The 13031-nt window shown below is 39.3% G+C and overlaps 2 protein-coding genes across 4 annotated transcripts in view; both read right to left on the bottom strand.

Annotated features, from left to right (window-relative positions):
* cadm2a (cell adhesion molecule 2a) overlaps positions 1 to 13031 on the bottom strand; it is a 232018-nt gene that overhangs the window by 197196 nt on the left and 21791 nt on the right. The gene's annotated exons all lie outside the window — the stretch shown is intronic.
* Positions 7 to 1144, bottom strand: cebpb (CCAAT enhancer binding protein beta). Its single transcript, XM_017418122.3, has one exon. The coding sequence runs from the start codon at positions 911 to 913 to the stop codon at positions 29 to 31; it is 885 nt and encodes a 294-aa protein (XP_017273611.1). The 5' UTR covers positions 914 to 1144; the 3' UTR covers positions 7 to 28.

Raw genomic sequence — 13031 nt, 5'->3', positions numbered from 1 at the left:
GGTTTGGAGGGTGGAGGGGGGCAGGAGACTAACACTGTCCGGTGGCAGAGAGCAGGTTGCGCAGGGTGGCCAGCTCTCTGGACAGCTGCTCCACGCGCTTCTGTAAACGGTCGTTCTCCGCGGCCAGCTCCAGCACCTTGTGCTGCGTCTCCAAGTTGCGTAGTTTGGCTTTGTCCCTGCTCTTCCTCACGGCCAGGTTGTTCCTCTCCCTCCGTTGCCTGTACTCGTCACTGTCCTTGTCCAGGCGCTTCTTCGCCTTGCCGCCGGGCGCTTTGCCGCCGTGCGACGGCGACCTGCCCTTACCTGACGGGGCAGGTGTGCCGGGCGGGCTGGAGCAGGTCGACGACGCGGTGGAGATGTTCCCCAGGCTCCCGCTCGTGGACTGGTAATGCAGGTACCTCATCTCGTACCCGGACGAGCCGTTCTCCATCTTCGCGTCCTCCTGGCTGTCGTCCCTCTCGGCGGAGACGGCGGCGGCGGCGGACGGTCTGTAGCGGTGCGCCGCGAGCTCGGGGCCGAGGACGCTGTCCACCCGGGTCTCCTGCAGCTCGGGGTAACCCAGCGCGTACGGCTCCCCGCGGGGCTCCCTCGGGTGGTCGCAGTGACCCGCCTCCAGCTCGGTGAGCAGCGAGTAGTTCTTGTAGGTCTGGAAAGCGGCGGCTCTTTTGAGCTTGTTGTCCCCGAGGAAGTCGGAGAAGGCGTCCCCCGGCGGCGGCGGCGGCTGCTGCTGCTGCTGCTGGGGACAGTGCAGGGCGGACGGGTCCAGGTACACGCTGAAGTCTATGGCTCTCTCCCGCTCCTCCAGGCCCAGCTCCGTCATCGAGTCGCCCAGCCTCCAGTACGAGGGACCCAGAAAGCCGTCTCTGCCGTGGATCGCGAAGCTGCCCTCCTCGTACAAGCCAGCCACTTCCATGGATCTCAGCAGGAGCGCGTGGGGAGGGGGGCCCGAGGTGAGACGCCCTGGTTCCGGCTGCTCCCTCACTTTTTAGTTGCGAAACGCGTCGGTGTGGACTTTTTCCGTTTTCTTTCTTTTTTTTGTTCCCCTCTCTTCTTCTTTTCCAAGCCTCCCGGTCACTGGCTGAGTGGTGAAGCGCGTGAGTTTCGCGGTGGTGCTCGCGGATCGGGAGGAATTGACAGATCTTCCTGTCTCTGGGGGGGTATTTATTTAAGCGAGCGGAGGGGCGGGGCTTAGCGCGGGCAGGTGTGTCACTCTCCGCGCTCAGCCAACAAGACAACCTGAGCCGCTCTCTCAGGTTATTTCCCCCCGCATTCAGCGCAACAAAGTTTGAACACAACACACACACACACACACACACACATTAGACATGCTTTTTAAGGTGTTTCCGTGTCAGATAGTAAAGTTGCAGCAGGATGAACACGAGTAACGTTTAGATTATTGATTCTGTTTCCATGAGATGAATGCCTATCGCCCACCACGCACCACTGTTTTAAGCTAAGATCATCTTGTGATGAGCAGGGACTGAGTTATATTTGGGTAAACAATTTAACCAGAAGTGAGAGAGTGCCAGACTGTGTCTTAAGTATGACTCTCAGCTACTACCACATCGAATTTTTGCTCAGTAGCTGCAGAAAAGGCTGATTTATAGCTATTTTATGTGAGGTCGATTAGCTGTGGCAGCCATCTTGAACTGGTTCGACTCCAAATGTTAATGAGCTTTAGATGTGCATACAAAGACTGACTTCCTGAGAGGTTCATTACAATCCAGCCAGTGGTTTGTGAGATATTTTGCTAACAGACAAACCGCTGACTCCAGTACTTAAAGGCGAAGTTATAAAAGCAGATCCCACACCATCAGTTAGCGCTCGGAGCACGTGTTGGGGATGACTCTCAGCTACTGCCACACCAAATTCCACCTCCATATCTGTAAAATCGACTGAGTTTTAGCCATTTTTATTTGGTGTTTCCTAGGGTTCCTTAGCTGTGGCGGCCATCTTGAATGAAGTTAGTAACAAAAATGAATATGCTGTAAATGTTCATGCAAGGGTTAATTTCTTTAAGCTTCCAGTGGTTTAGGAGATCTATTGCCAAGGCTACAGACAAACACACACACACACACACACACACACACACACACACACACACACACACACACACACACACACACACACACACACATATACATATATATTATATAATTATCAAAAACAATCTTAAAGGCGTAGTTTTACATCGTAAATTCAACCAGGATATTGTGGATGCCTAAGGCTTCATCCACGCTTACATATAAGTTTTTCAAAATTTACTTTTTCTGCTGCGTTTGCACCTTTTATCCACATGCAAACAGGATTTTTGGTGGAAAAAAAAATCCTAACTTTCTCATCCTGTCATCTTTAAACTTTAATTGTGTTCTGAAAAGGGCAAGGCCTGAGGAAAAATTGTAAATGGTATCAAGAAAGTTACAATTGTTTTGAAATAATTTTTTTACCAAGTTAAAATGTTCTTTCACTTTTTTTTTAAGATGACATTTTCAACACCAATTGTTATAATCCTCATTAGATATGGTGGTTCAAAAGTAATTTTCTAGAATAAAATAAAACTACTGACTGAAGCAAAAGTAGCAAAAACATATAAAGACGATTTGTTAATCTTTTTTTTTCCTTTAGCAAACTGCATTTTACATTTCATAAGAAATGCATATATTTTTCTACTGCAGTGTCAAATATTAGCTCAGATTTATAAGATACAAGCAACTTGATTCTTTAAATGCAGCTTACACTGAAGTTTCACTAAAATGTAGAAATCTGTAAACACAAAGGTTGTATTTTGTTTAAGCTTTTCCTTTTCCCTACAATGAAACAGCAACTTGGTGTCTGTTGGCGTTGCCATTTTATTTTTTTCAGGTTAAGCTCCAGGTAAAGGTATACTGAGTTGGAACAAAAATGTATTCACACAACTTAGCTCACAAGATCCTAATTATTTCACTAAGGGAGTTCTTTTCACATATATGCATTATTTGCATAAGTTTTAGGTTGACAAAAAAGCCATCTATACCTCACTGTTCATTTGTGTAGTACAGTGCTCCTCAGCTTCATTCCAGCACTATGCTGGAATGAATACAGTTTCTAATAAACTTGTATTTTTGAAACAATTAAAAAACTTCTAATTGCACAGATTGTAGGAAACTATGAAAAGCAATGATGTTTTTACAGTCAAACTGTTTTACCACATGCAAGAGCCAATTCATGTTGTAATGATGCAACATAAACAGAGAAAACCTGATGAAAGAAATGAGACAGAAAAAATGCAATCTACATATAGTGAAAGCAGTTCTTAGCACCTGAAACACAGCGTAGCTGCAAACTCTTTGATCTCTGGAAAATGACTTGAGGAAAGCTAATCAGAGAAAATCCATGTTATGAAGACAGAAGCACACATACACACCAAAGAAGTAACAATAATCCGTGTACGTATCTCACATTGGAAACAAAATATTTCCTCTTTTCTACACATCATGTCAGCCATGTTATTGTTAGCACATCAAGCTCATTAACAGAACACACTCTCTTTGTGTGGTGCCTGGTGGAAACAGACTTTTTTTAAACCAGTGAGTCTTTATCTCATTATGTGTTAGTAAAAGACTATCTCTTTTTCCTGCTATGTTTTGTTTTTTTATAAAAATTCCTATTAAAAACACATTTCTTGCCTGCTCTCTCTCACTCATGCCCTACTTTTCCACAGGCAAAAGTGGATGTTTTGCAAATTCTTACTAACGCTAATGATTGAAGGCACTAGTCTTAATTTGCACGACATGCTGACCCTGGTCAGGTTGCCAGGGCAACAATCCCACACACCCCATGACAGGACACAGAGAACAGGAAAAAAAAAACAGAACCGGAACTTTACTTCCTTTTACCAAGCCTTTAACTAGTTAGTGTAGTTTTAAATGTGTCACATTGAAACACAATTTAGGGTTAACAACTTTATCTGGTGAACCATGTGAAGTTTGCCTATTAAGTACACGAGTATCCAATGGCAAGCACGGTCTTGTGATCTTAAAGTCACAATTTGACAGTCGTAATGGGGACCTTTTGTGTCCATCAGAGCCACTTTGCTGCACTTTTCAAATGGAAATTGTTGGATTACTGACAACAATGGGCTCAGTCCTCTTCTAGGTAATTTTACAATAGAATGACAAAGAACTATGTAAAGCTTCCCTTCCTTATGCCACCATCTAAGTAAAGATGTTTTTCCATACGTCAAAGCTTTATTATTTTTTTCCTTGTGACACAGTGGCGCACACAGTCACCGTGTAAACACATTTACAGCACAGTCAGAAACAGCAGCGTGCAACAAACAATGATACATGAAAGCATGGCTTGGTCGGCAGCACTGTTTATATATATGTGCTTTGCTTTCAGGATAATGCCGGCACGCTATCTGTTTTCTTGAACAAACAATAGCTGACAAGGATTGATGTTTTGGGATTCTGCTTAAGGATTATGTGAATGGGTTCTTTTCTGCACACAAGAAGCCAATAAGACTTTCTTGGACAGCAATATTTGAGCTGCTAGGATCTAACCTTCAGCAATGCGCTTTCAGTCGGAGCATATATCAAAATTAAACTTGCTTAAAATTCTTAAAAAAAAGACAAAGTGACGAAAAGTTACCACAAAATGAAAAAAAAGAAAGAGGTGACCCGGGTGTATGGAATTTACAGAAAGGTTGGGTTTATGTGTTTAACAGCTCCTACTCAGAAGCCAGAGTTAAATTTATTGCTGCTGCTGTTTATCTACGAAAGCCAACATAAACAAGACTGAGGCACTTTTCAAAAAAGGCTGACAGCACTTAAGAACATGACATTTTCTCCTGTATATAATCTGGACCCATGTTAGCAATGAATTATTTTATTTTCAACCATATAAAATATATATATATATATATATATATATATATATATATATATATATATTCCCCACTTTGCAGTCTCTTCCTCCTTCCTGCATCTCTAACAGTCAAGGTTCTCCTTATTTACAGATCTAGTGAGCCAATTTCCCAAGCTGAGAACAAATTATTTCACTGACCACAACAAGTGTTGAAATTGATCAATTGTTGAATTTCTTTAAATTCTTGTGTGTACATTTTTGATTGTATTACAAGGTTTAAATCTGTCCACACGCAGATGTAAGTACATACACAGTTTTCCGAAACACCCGTGACATAATTTTATGCTTCCGAGGCAACAAACAGAGAACAACTTGTGCAACTATCCTTATTAAAACACAGCTTAACTCTACCGCTGACCTTCTCCAATTTATTCCTATACCACACTTTAACCACTGACCCTCATTAGGGCACCAAACATTATATGTATGTTTTTTTTTCTTATTAGATGTTCAGCTCTGGTCCCTAGGAGGTGATAGAAAAAGCCTTTAGGGAGGTAGATGTGTTCATTAATAATCGCATAATACTTATTTGAACTGAATTGATACTAGCAAGTCATGAGACAAATCTGATGATACCTTTGAATTATTTTTTTACTACTCCTTATACAACAAGGTTTTAAGCCAACGTCTGATTTTATTGCACAGTCTTGGCACGTAAATGCCCACTTTTAATAATTCCCCGTATTTCCATTTTACTTCTGAAAAATGGTTGCTCTGACTACAGAGTCAATAAGAACTGACTGACACTTTTCCATGAAATTTTGGTTGTCTCGTCTTGTTCTGTAAAGTGGCGCATACACTGTTCTGTTCCACTTCAACAAGAGCTGTCACAGTGGTGGGTATTAAGTCAATCTCCTGTTATTAAGTTTAATTTCTTTTCAAAAGAGGTTCCAAATTACAGCAAAGGATGATTTTTTCTATTATTATTTTTTTAATGACACAGAAATGCCGGTGTTAGGAGAAAATTTAATATTATCCTAAAATAATATAAGTAATTTAATAAAGGTTATGCATAACACAGTTCAATAGGTTTGTATCCCTGGGATAAAAGTTAATTAGATTAGAAATTAGTAGCTGTAATAATAAATTTAATAATGTATAATGCAGAAATAATGAGTTACATTTAATACGAGAAAGACTTTTGAACAAAAAAATGTGGGTCCCTGATATTGGAGGTTTACATTTGATGCCTTTATGGGTCAAAGTTGTTTTCGCACAAGAAGATAGACCTGCTTAAGTGTTAGCTGTTGTTTTAATGTTATTGCCAAATTATGTTTTGTTGCCATCCTGTTCGGATTATCAGTCTCTTCAATTTCTTATTAGGTATTCAACCTGTGAAATGTTAGGCTAGGCACATTCCTTTTAACGATCAGATGAAAAGGACTCCCTGAAATTAACGGTTGCTCGTTTTTTAATTTTCTACAATAAAAATGAAAAAAAAAAAGAATTAAATAAGGTCCAGGATTTAAGAAGCCTAGGGCAACAAACAGCCCATGGTCCTCAATTATCCTTTACCTCTAAAGATATTTGTAAGTCTTTTTATCACAACCCATGAAAATTAATTTTACAGATTCATGAGATCTGCTGAACAAGGTTAATCTGCTCACTTTTCAGTAGAAGAAATATCCTTCAGGATCTAAGTAATAGTACCGCTTCTGCTTTAGAAGCCCAAATACTTGCAGAAGTGGAAAAAAAAGCCAACTAATAAACTTTCAGACACTAAAAAAAAAATTTAAACAGTTTCCTAAACTCCTAAATCTAAATGGCAGGATGTTGATGGCAGCTTTAATTTAATTGTCTGATTAGACTCTGGGGAGTGCTCGATGTTACAATAAAAGTGGGTATGGCTGAAGGCATTAAGTTTGAATTTGTATCGGCACCCACCTAGAGTTTCTGTGTTGTAAAGAACATCTATTTATTTGTCGCATGTATAAATCGAGACTGCAGCATGTGCACTTCTTCCATTCTTTTACTGTTATTTCCAGTTTATGAGTCTTTTCTTTCATTAGAGTGGCTTTTTAATTACTGTTCCTGCTCTCTTAATGGCCTTGTTTTTTTCTTCTTTTCTTTTTTTTTTTAATCAAAGTACTTCTTTGATAGTTTTATAAGTTGCACCAGTGGCTGTGTGGTAAGCAGATTAATAGGGGAGTAATGTCATTAAAATGGTAATGTGTAGACTTGGGCGAGATGCTGAAAACAATAATACTCTATTTGATTAATGATACACTAACACACAAGCATGTACCCACACACAAAAAAAACCACAGTAACACTGATTTTACCTGTATAGAACAGGTTGGTTTCATTTAACCTATGGATCATTTTAAATACTTTTTGCACTGGCCTTCAGGTAAATGCATGCTAAAATTTCACTTTTGTGACATTTTATAATGTTTTTAACTGCCAAAATGGTATTTGACTGCTTTTAAAGTTTTTTATTATTATTTTTTTCTTTTCAACCTTTAACTAGATGATTTACTGCAACCCTTGAGACAGAAAGAAAAACATGTCAAATGATGTAATAAAATTGTTAATATTCTTAGAACTCATTTTTTTTCTTTAGGATCCAAGTAAAAGCAGGCTTTAAATAAAGACCCGACATCCTTGAAGGAATACATACACTGGCTGTCTTTCAGTTGTAAGTTATGATTATTTAAAATTTTGGTCAGATTTTGAAAATATTCTTATGTACAATTGCACACAATCTTACATGATTACTGTAACTCTCTTTTGATTGGAGTTAGCCAGGCCTCCATCTCTCGTCTACAGCTGGTACAGAATGCTGTTGCTCGGTTTTTCACTGGTACAAACAAGAGCTCATAATTCCAGTTTTAGCCTCCCTTCACTGGCTTCCTGTTCAGTTTTGAATCCATTTAAAATTTCTTTTATTTGTTTTTAAGTCTCTTAATCGTCTTGCCCGTTCCTATTTGTCTGAGCTGCTTCACCCTTATGTGTCCGTGCGTGCTCTTGGATGGGCATAGGGGAAAAATCCTAGCTACATTGAAACCAACTTTTACCTCGATATCTGTAACTTTGATTGAAATCCAGCTTTTGTGTTTCTAAATTTCTTTCGCTGGGACGGTCGCTTTGAATTGGGTCTGCTCCAGAAGTTATTCAAGTGTAGATATATATCCAATAATTACTTTCTGAGAGTTTCATTCACATCTGGCTACTGCTTATTGAAATATTCTGCTAACACAACAGACACACAACCACATGCACATACAGACAAAAGCAATTTCAACATCACACATCTTTCAGCTGTGGGCAATAAATACATAACCAAAAAGAGATAGAAAATGTAGACACAAACATGCACAGGACGCAAACTAGCACCATGGGCCTAGAGGTGGCTTTCTGCAATGTTACTGAGAATGTTTTTTTAATAAAATCCGGAGCCGTCTCTCTGCCATATAAAACTCATGGTTTCCAACCACAAAGATGGGAGTGGGTGGAAGCAAAACAAAGACCGAAATAGAAAAAAAAAAAAAAATGCAAGTTGGGAGAGTTTTTGAATAAAAAGTTAAGATTTCTGACATCTAACCGCTTTCTGTTTTTGCATACATTTATGCTTCAGAGTGAAACAACTAATCTATCGTGGTTAACATATTTGATTAAAAAAGTCCCTTTTAAATCATGACAAGGTTTCACAATTCATATGAAATTAGCAAAAACTGTCCATGGTATCAGACTGTCAGAACACCCAACCCTTTATGGAGTCACTTTTAGAGCCTATAAACTTGGCAATAGAACTTCTTTAACAGTTTTTCCATAAAACTGTAAAAATAACAACAACAAAAAAAATCATTTAAAATATGGCACTCTTCTGCGCTCTCCTCCCACAACCTGGTCTCAATTACCATGTTTAAAAAAACTGAAATCTTTAGATGAAGTCTGTAACTGGTAATATTAACCTGTATGTATGTGCATAATAACCACTGTTTTCCCAAATGTCATATTATGACTGTAAATAGAAGCTAAGAGTATCATCCTGGGGGGTTAAATTTATTGTTTCCCCTTAACCTCTGAATTTCAAAACTATTTTGCAGTACATTGCCTGCCAGAAATGGCTCTGTGGGAATAAATTTAGCTCCCGGGCTTCTGCACTAGAGGAACAAATCCTCTGGGCAAAGTCCACACACAGTGCAACAAGTCTGCTCTACCTACTTTCATTCAATACACATTTAAGATAAATATGCATGAATGACAGTGGAGACACAGGGAGATTCATACAACATATACACTTTAAAAAGCAAATGAAAATGAGGTCGGACATACATTTGTTATGCATGTATGCACACAAACACACACCTCTTGGCCAGTCTTCAGACGGGAGTTTAGGCCTCTCAGCCAGATCGGTGTCAGGGGAAGGTAGTCTCTGATCATTTAATGGGCCTGGGCCCTGACAGGCAGCACTCGCTTCGTCAGCCTGTCCGCGGGCCAAAGCTGACCCTGCAGAGCTATTTTGACTGCAGTGGCTGGCTGCATGCTGGGAGACTGAAAAGAACAATACATCCAGAAGAACCTCAAAAAGAACTTGTCACTGACACTGCATCTAATGAATCAAATGAAAGTTTCACATGATTATAACATAAAGGACACCATAGTGTATTTGACTAAAAGGCTAATGAATACATAATCCCAAAAAGATTAGATTTTATGCTGGTATTATTTAGTTCAACATCATGAATGACAGTGGGTTTTTACTGACTGGCACATGAACAAAAATAAGTAAAAGAGAAAACACAAACCCTCTGTGTTGGCATTTTTCATCTTTGCAACACACTCTGCCATAGGCTAGAAGTCATGCTGCATTTGGATCAACATAAATAGAATGTGACTAAAAAAAGCAAAACAATATCAGCCTCCAAACCACAACTGTGCCTGTAGCAAGTGAAAAAAATGACACAAACACACATTACACACATGTATGCTTGTAATACTCCTCAAACACAAAATAAAGCACAAGAACAGGGATAACATGGTGTAGAGAGCACAATGCAACATCAGTAAAGATGCGTCAGCATGCCAAACAAGTTGTGCACAATCTTGGATAAAGGTGAGCACCCAAGGGTGTATGAGAGCCCCCCCTACGATTAAATCTGACCTGACTGAGACACTGACATGGACTGGATAAGAAATACTGTACAACACTGGTTAAAAAATGCATGTGGAGCTTTTGATTAGGTAATTGTTTATGGTGCTAATTGTCAACTGGCAACTCTTGGGCTCATCCTATCAGGCCACAAAGTATGGAAATTATTATAAAAATATGCACAATTCAATGCAGAATTCAGTGTGTAACCCAACTCAGTAACAGTTCATGTCAACAGTGCCGCAACCAATCAGAGCACTCGATCACAGAATGTGATCAGGCTCAGCTTATACACTGCTTAAGAGAATATGCTGCTAAGCACTTAAAAGAATCAGTGACCTACCTCCTGAGCTCTGGTTAGCGAGCGTTGAACTCCCAAATCCTTTAAGAAAATTTTTAAAAAGCTGCAAGGAAATGTGCTAGGCTTAGCTATTAAGAGCAAATTAGTAGCCTGAAGCTAAATAAATTAGCATCAATGAGCTGAGCAGTGATTAGCAGTAGCATCAGCCACTGTTGAGAAGTTAGTTTTCTGTAAAGCTATTTTGTAATTGCAGCAGGAATGCACTACTGATGTGTTGCAAGTGAAAATAATTGCTCCATGTTTGTGCCTAATCTACCTACCCTCAAGTTAAATTAAAACAAACCCTATATTTTCATGATGCACTGCTTGTGCTTACTATAATATTGTTTATTTTATTTTGCATTGTGAAAATGTTTGACACTACTACTACTACTACTACTAATAATAATAATGAAAAAAATCACAGCAAGGTTTTTGCAGGTTCAAAACCTGGTTGTGGCCTTATTTATGTGGAGTTTACATGTTCTCCCAATGCATGCATGGGTTTTCCTGGGGAACTCCGGTTTCCTCACACAGATCCAAATCTTGCATCGTATGTTAACTGGTAACTCTAACTTGTTACTAGGAGTAAATGAGAGTGTGAATGGTTGTCTGTCTCATTTATCTCTATGTGGCCTTGTGATGGATTGCGACCTGTCCAGGGTGTACCCTGTCTCTCTCCCAATAGCCACTAGAGACAGGCACCAGCTGCCTGCAACCCTGTACAGAAATGTGAGAAAAAAATGGACGAATGAGTGGATGTATATTCTATTTATAACAGTAGAAATTTAAATAATAGCAGAGATACCACAGCTCCGAGAAATTTGTCTAATCCAAGATGGACCCCCATGCTGTGTCCTTTGAGATAATCTGGCCCTTCAAGCTATTGTTTGGATGACACTGAATTATGGTGTCCAAGCATAAACTCAACAGGACATCTCTAGTCAGAAAGTAATTGACACAGAAATTTGAAAAATGTATTTCTTTTAGTTGTTAAACAGGAGGCTAACAAGGGAAAGGCAAATTATGTATCTATACACAAAATTTGAAGCAAAGACTATAGCACTGTAAAACCCCTAAAAGGTTTGTCTTTATGCATGAGCTTGATCAAATTTATATATTAAAAAATATATATGTAATATTAAGTGTGAAGCCAATGTAATATCACTGAAAATTTTCTGAAGAATGGCACTGATACATCTCAGGCTTAATTAGGCTCCCAGTCAGAACGCAACAACATCTCTTTGGAACTAAGTTTATAAATTCAAACTAATTACTTGTATTAAAAAATGTATTTTTTTTCCTTTATGCTATCAGCAACAAAGTGTCGGTGGTAATTTTGAAAGTAAATTCAAAGGAAATAAATGCACAATCTCAAGGAAGTACATTTCTGTTCAGTCAAGTTTCTGATATTAGTCCTTTTCTGTTCTGTTCGTCTAAGTACCATCATTTTGAGTTCTTAAAAAAAGACCAAACCAAAAGGTATCAAAGGAGCAGTTCACAAACAATAGTCACAATGGTTATACTGATTTTTTTTTTCCAAGCAATCACAGAACTTGGCATATTTCTCAAACCAGTGATTGTGTACAAAAGGTTAAAATACCAAAGTAAACTGTACCTCAATTTCACTGGCATCCGAAGATGCAAAAAATCACTGTTATTTTTGATACTTGCTGTTAATATGCTATTAAACATAACTATAGAGTTTGTGAGTCACAAAATTACATGTAGTATATGCTTGAATCAGTAGTTGGCAGTGCATGTTTCAGCTGATGACAGTTATCTGCACTGGCACTACTAGCGACGCATTGAAAATCAAACACTGTACAGCTTTCAAAAGCTGTTGCCAAGACACACTGGACGACAGCAGACATGATAAAAACCCAAACCAATCCAAATGACAATCTGACATACGGGCTGTTCATCTCCCGCTTTGCTAGATCAACACAGATTGGACTAATGTATCACCATAATCCTCACAACACTGAATTCAAACTGCAGCAAAAATAATCACTTGCCGGTGTGCGGAAAGTTGTCACACTTTGATTTCCACTAACAGAGTCGCATTTGTCTTGGCTTGATTTGTACAGAGCGAGAGAAGCTCACGGCAACCTGTTCCCAACCTTCTGCAGATGGATTATGTGTAGAAATGTGCTAGGTGCTGGGAGTGGGAGGTGGGATGAGAGGCAAGGCGCTGAAGGATGGCGTGGGTGTATTCATTACAGTAAACTGCAGTAGCAAGTTACTAATCAATACTGAGATGTGATTTTTTGTTTATTTGTTTTTGATTTTTTTTTTCCCAGCACCTATGCAATGTTGGCGTAAGGAGCGTGTGTTGTAACTCAAGAGCAAAGGACCACTTAATTCACTGCATAATAACTGGGTTTCTGTAGGGCAGGAGAAATCAGTTTAAACCTAACACACACACAAACACACACACGGACACAGAGGGGCCCCTCGTTACTCATGCATGACCAGTCCATTATACACTTCTTCTGTGCTTTCACTCACCGTTGGCAGGACAACAGAATTACCGAGGAAAGGATTTGGGTAGGAAGAATTTGCCAATACTGTGGGAACAGCCAGAGTCCTTCTATACCACAAAAGATAGAAGAAGAAGAGCAACTGAACTCTCACTTCCTCTAATGCAAACACTCCAAAGTTGGTGAAACCTCCTCATTCTGAGAATAA

This window comes from Kryptolebias marmoratus, linkage group LG13 (assembly GCF_001649575.2).
Source record: "Kryptolebias marmoratus isolate JLee-2015 linkage group LG13, ASM164957v2, whole genome shotgun sequence".
NCBI lineage: Eukaryota > Metazoa > Chordata > Actinopteri > Cyprinodontiformes > Rivulidae > Kryptolebias > Kryptolebias marmoratus.
Note: the sequence above shows the minus strand (reverse complement) of the source record. Positions and strands in the feature narration are given on the sequence as shown.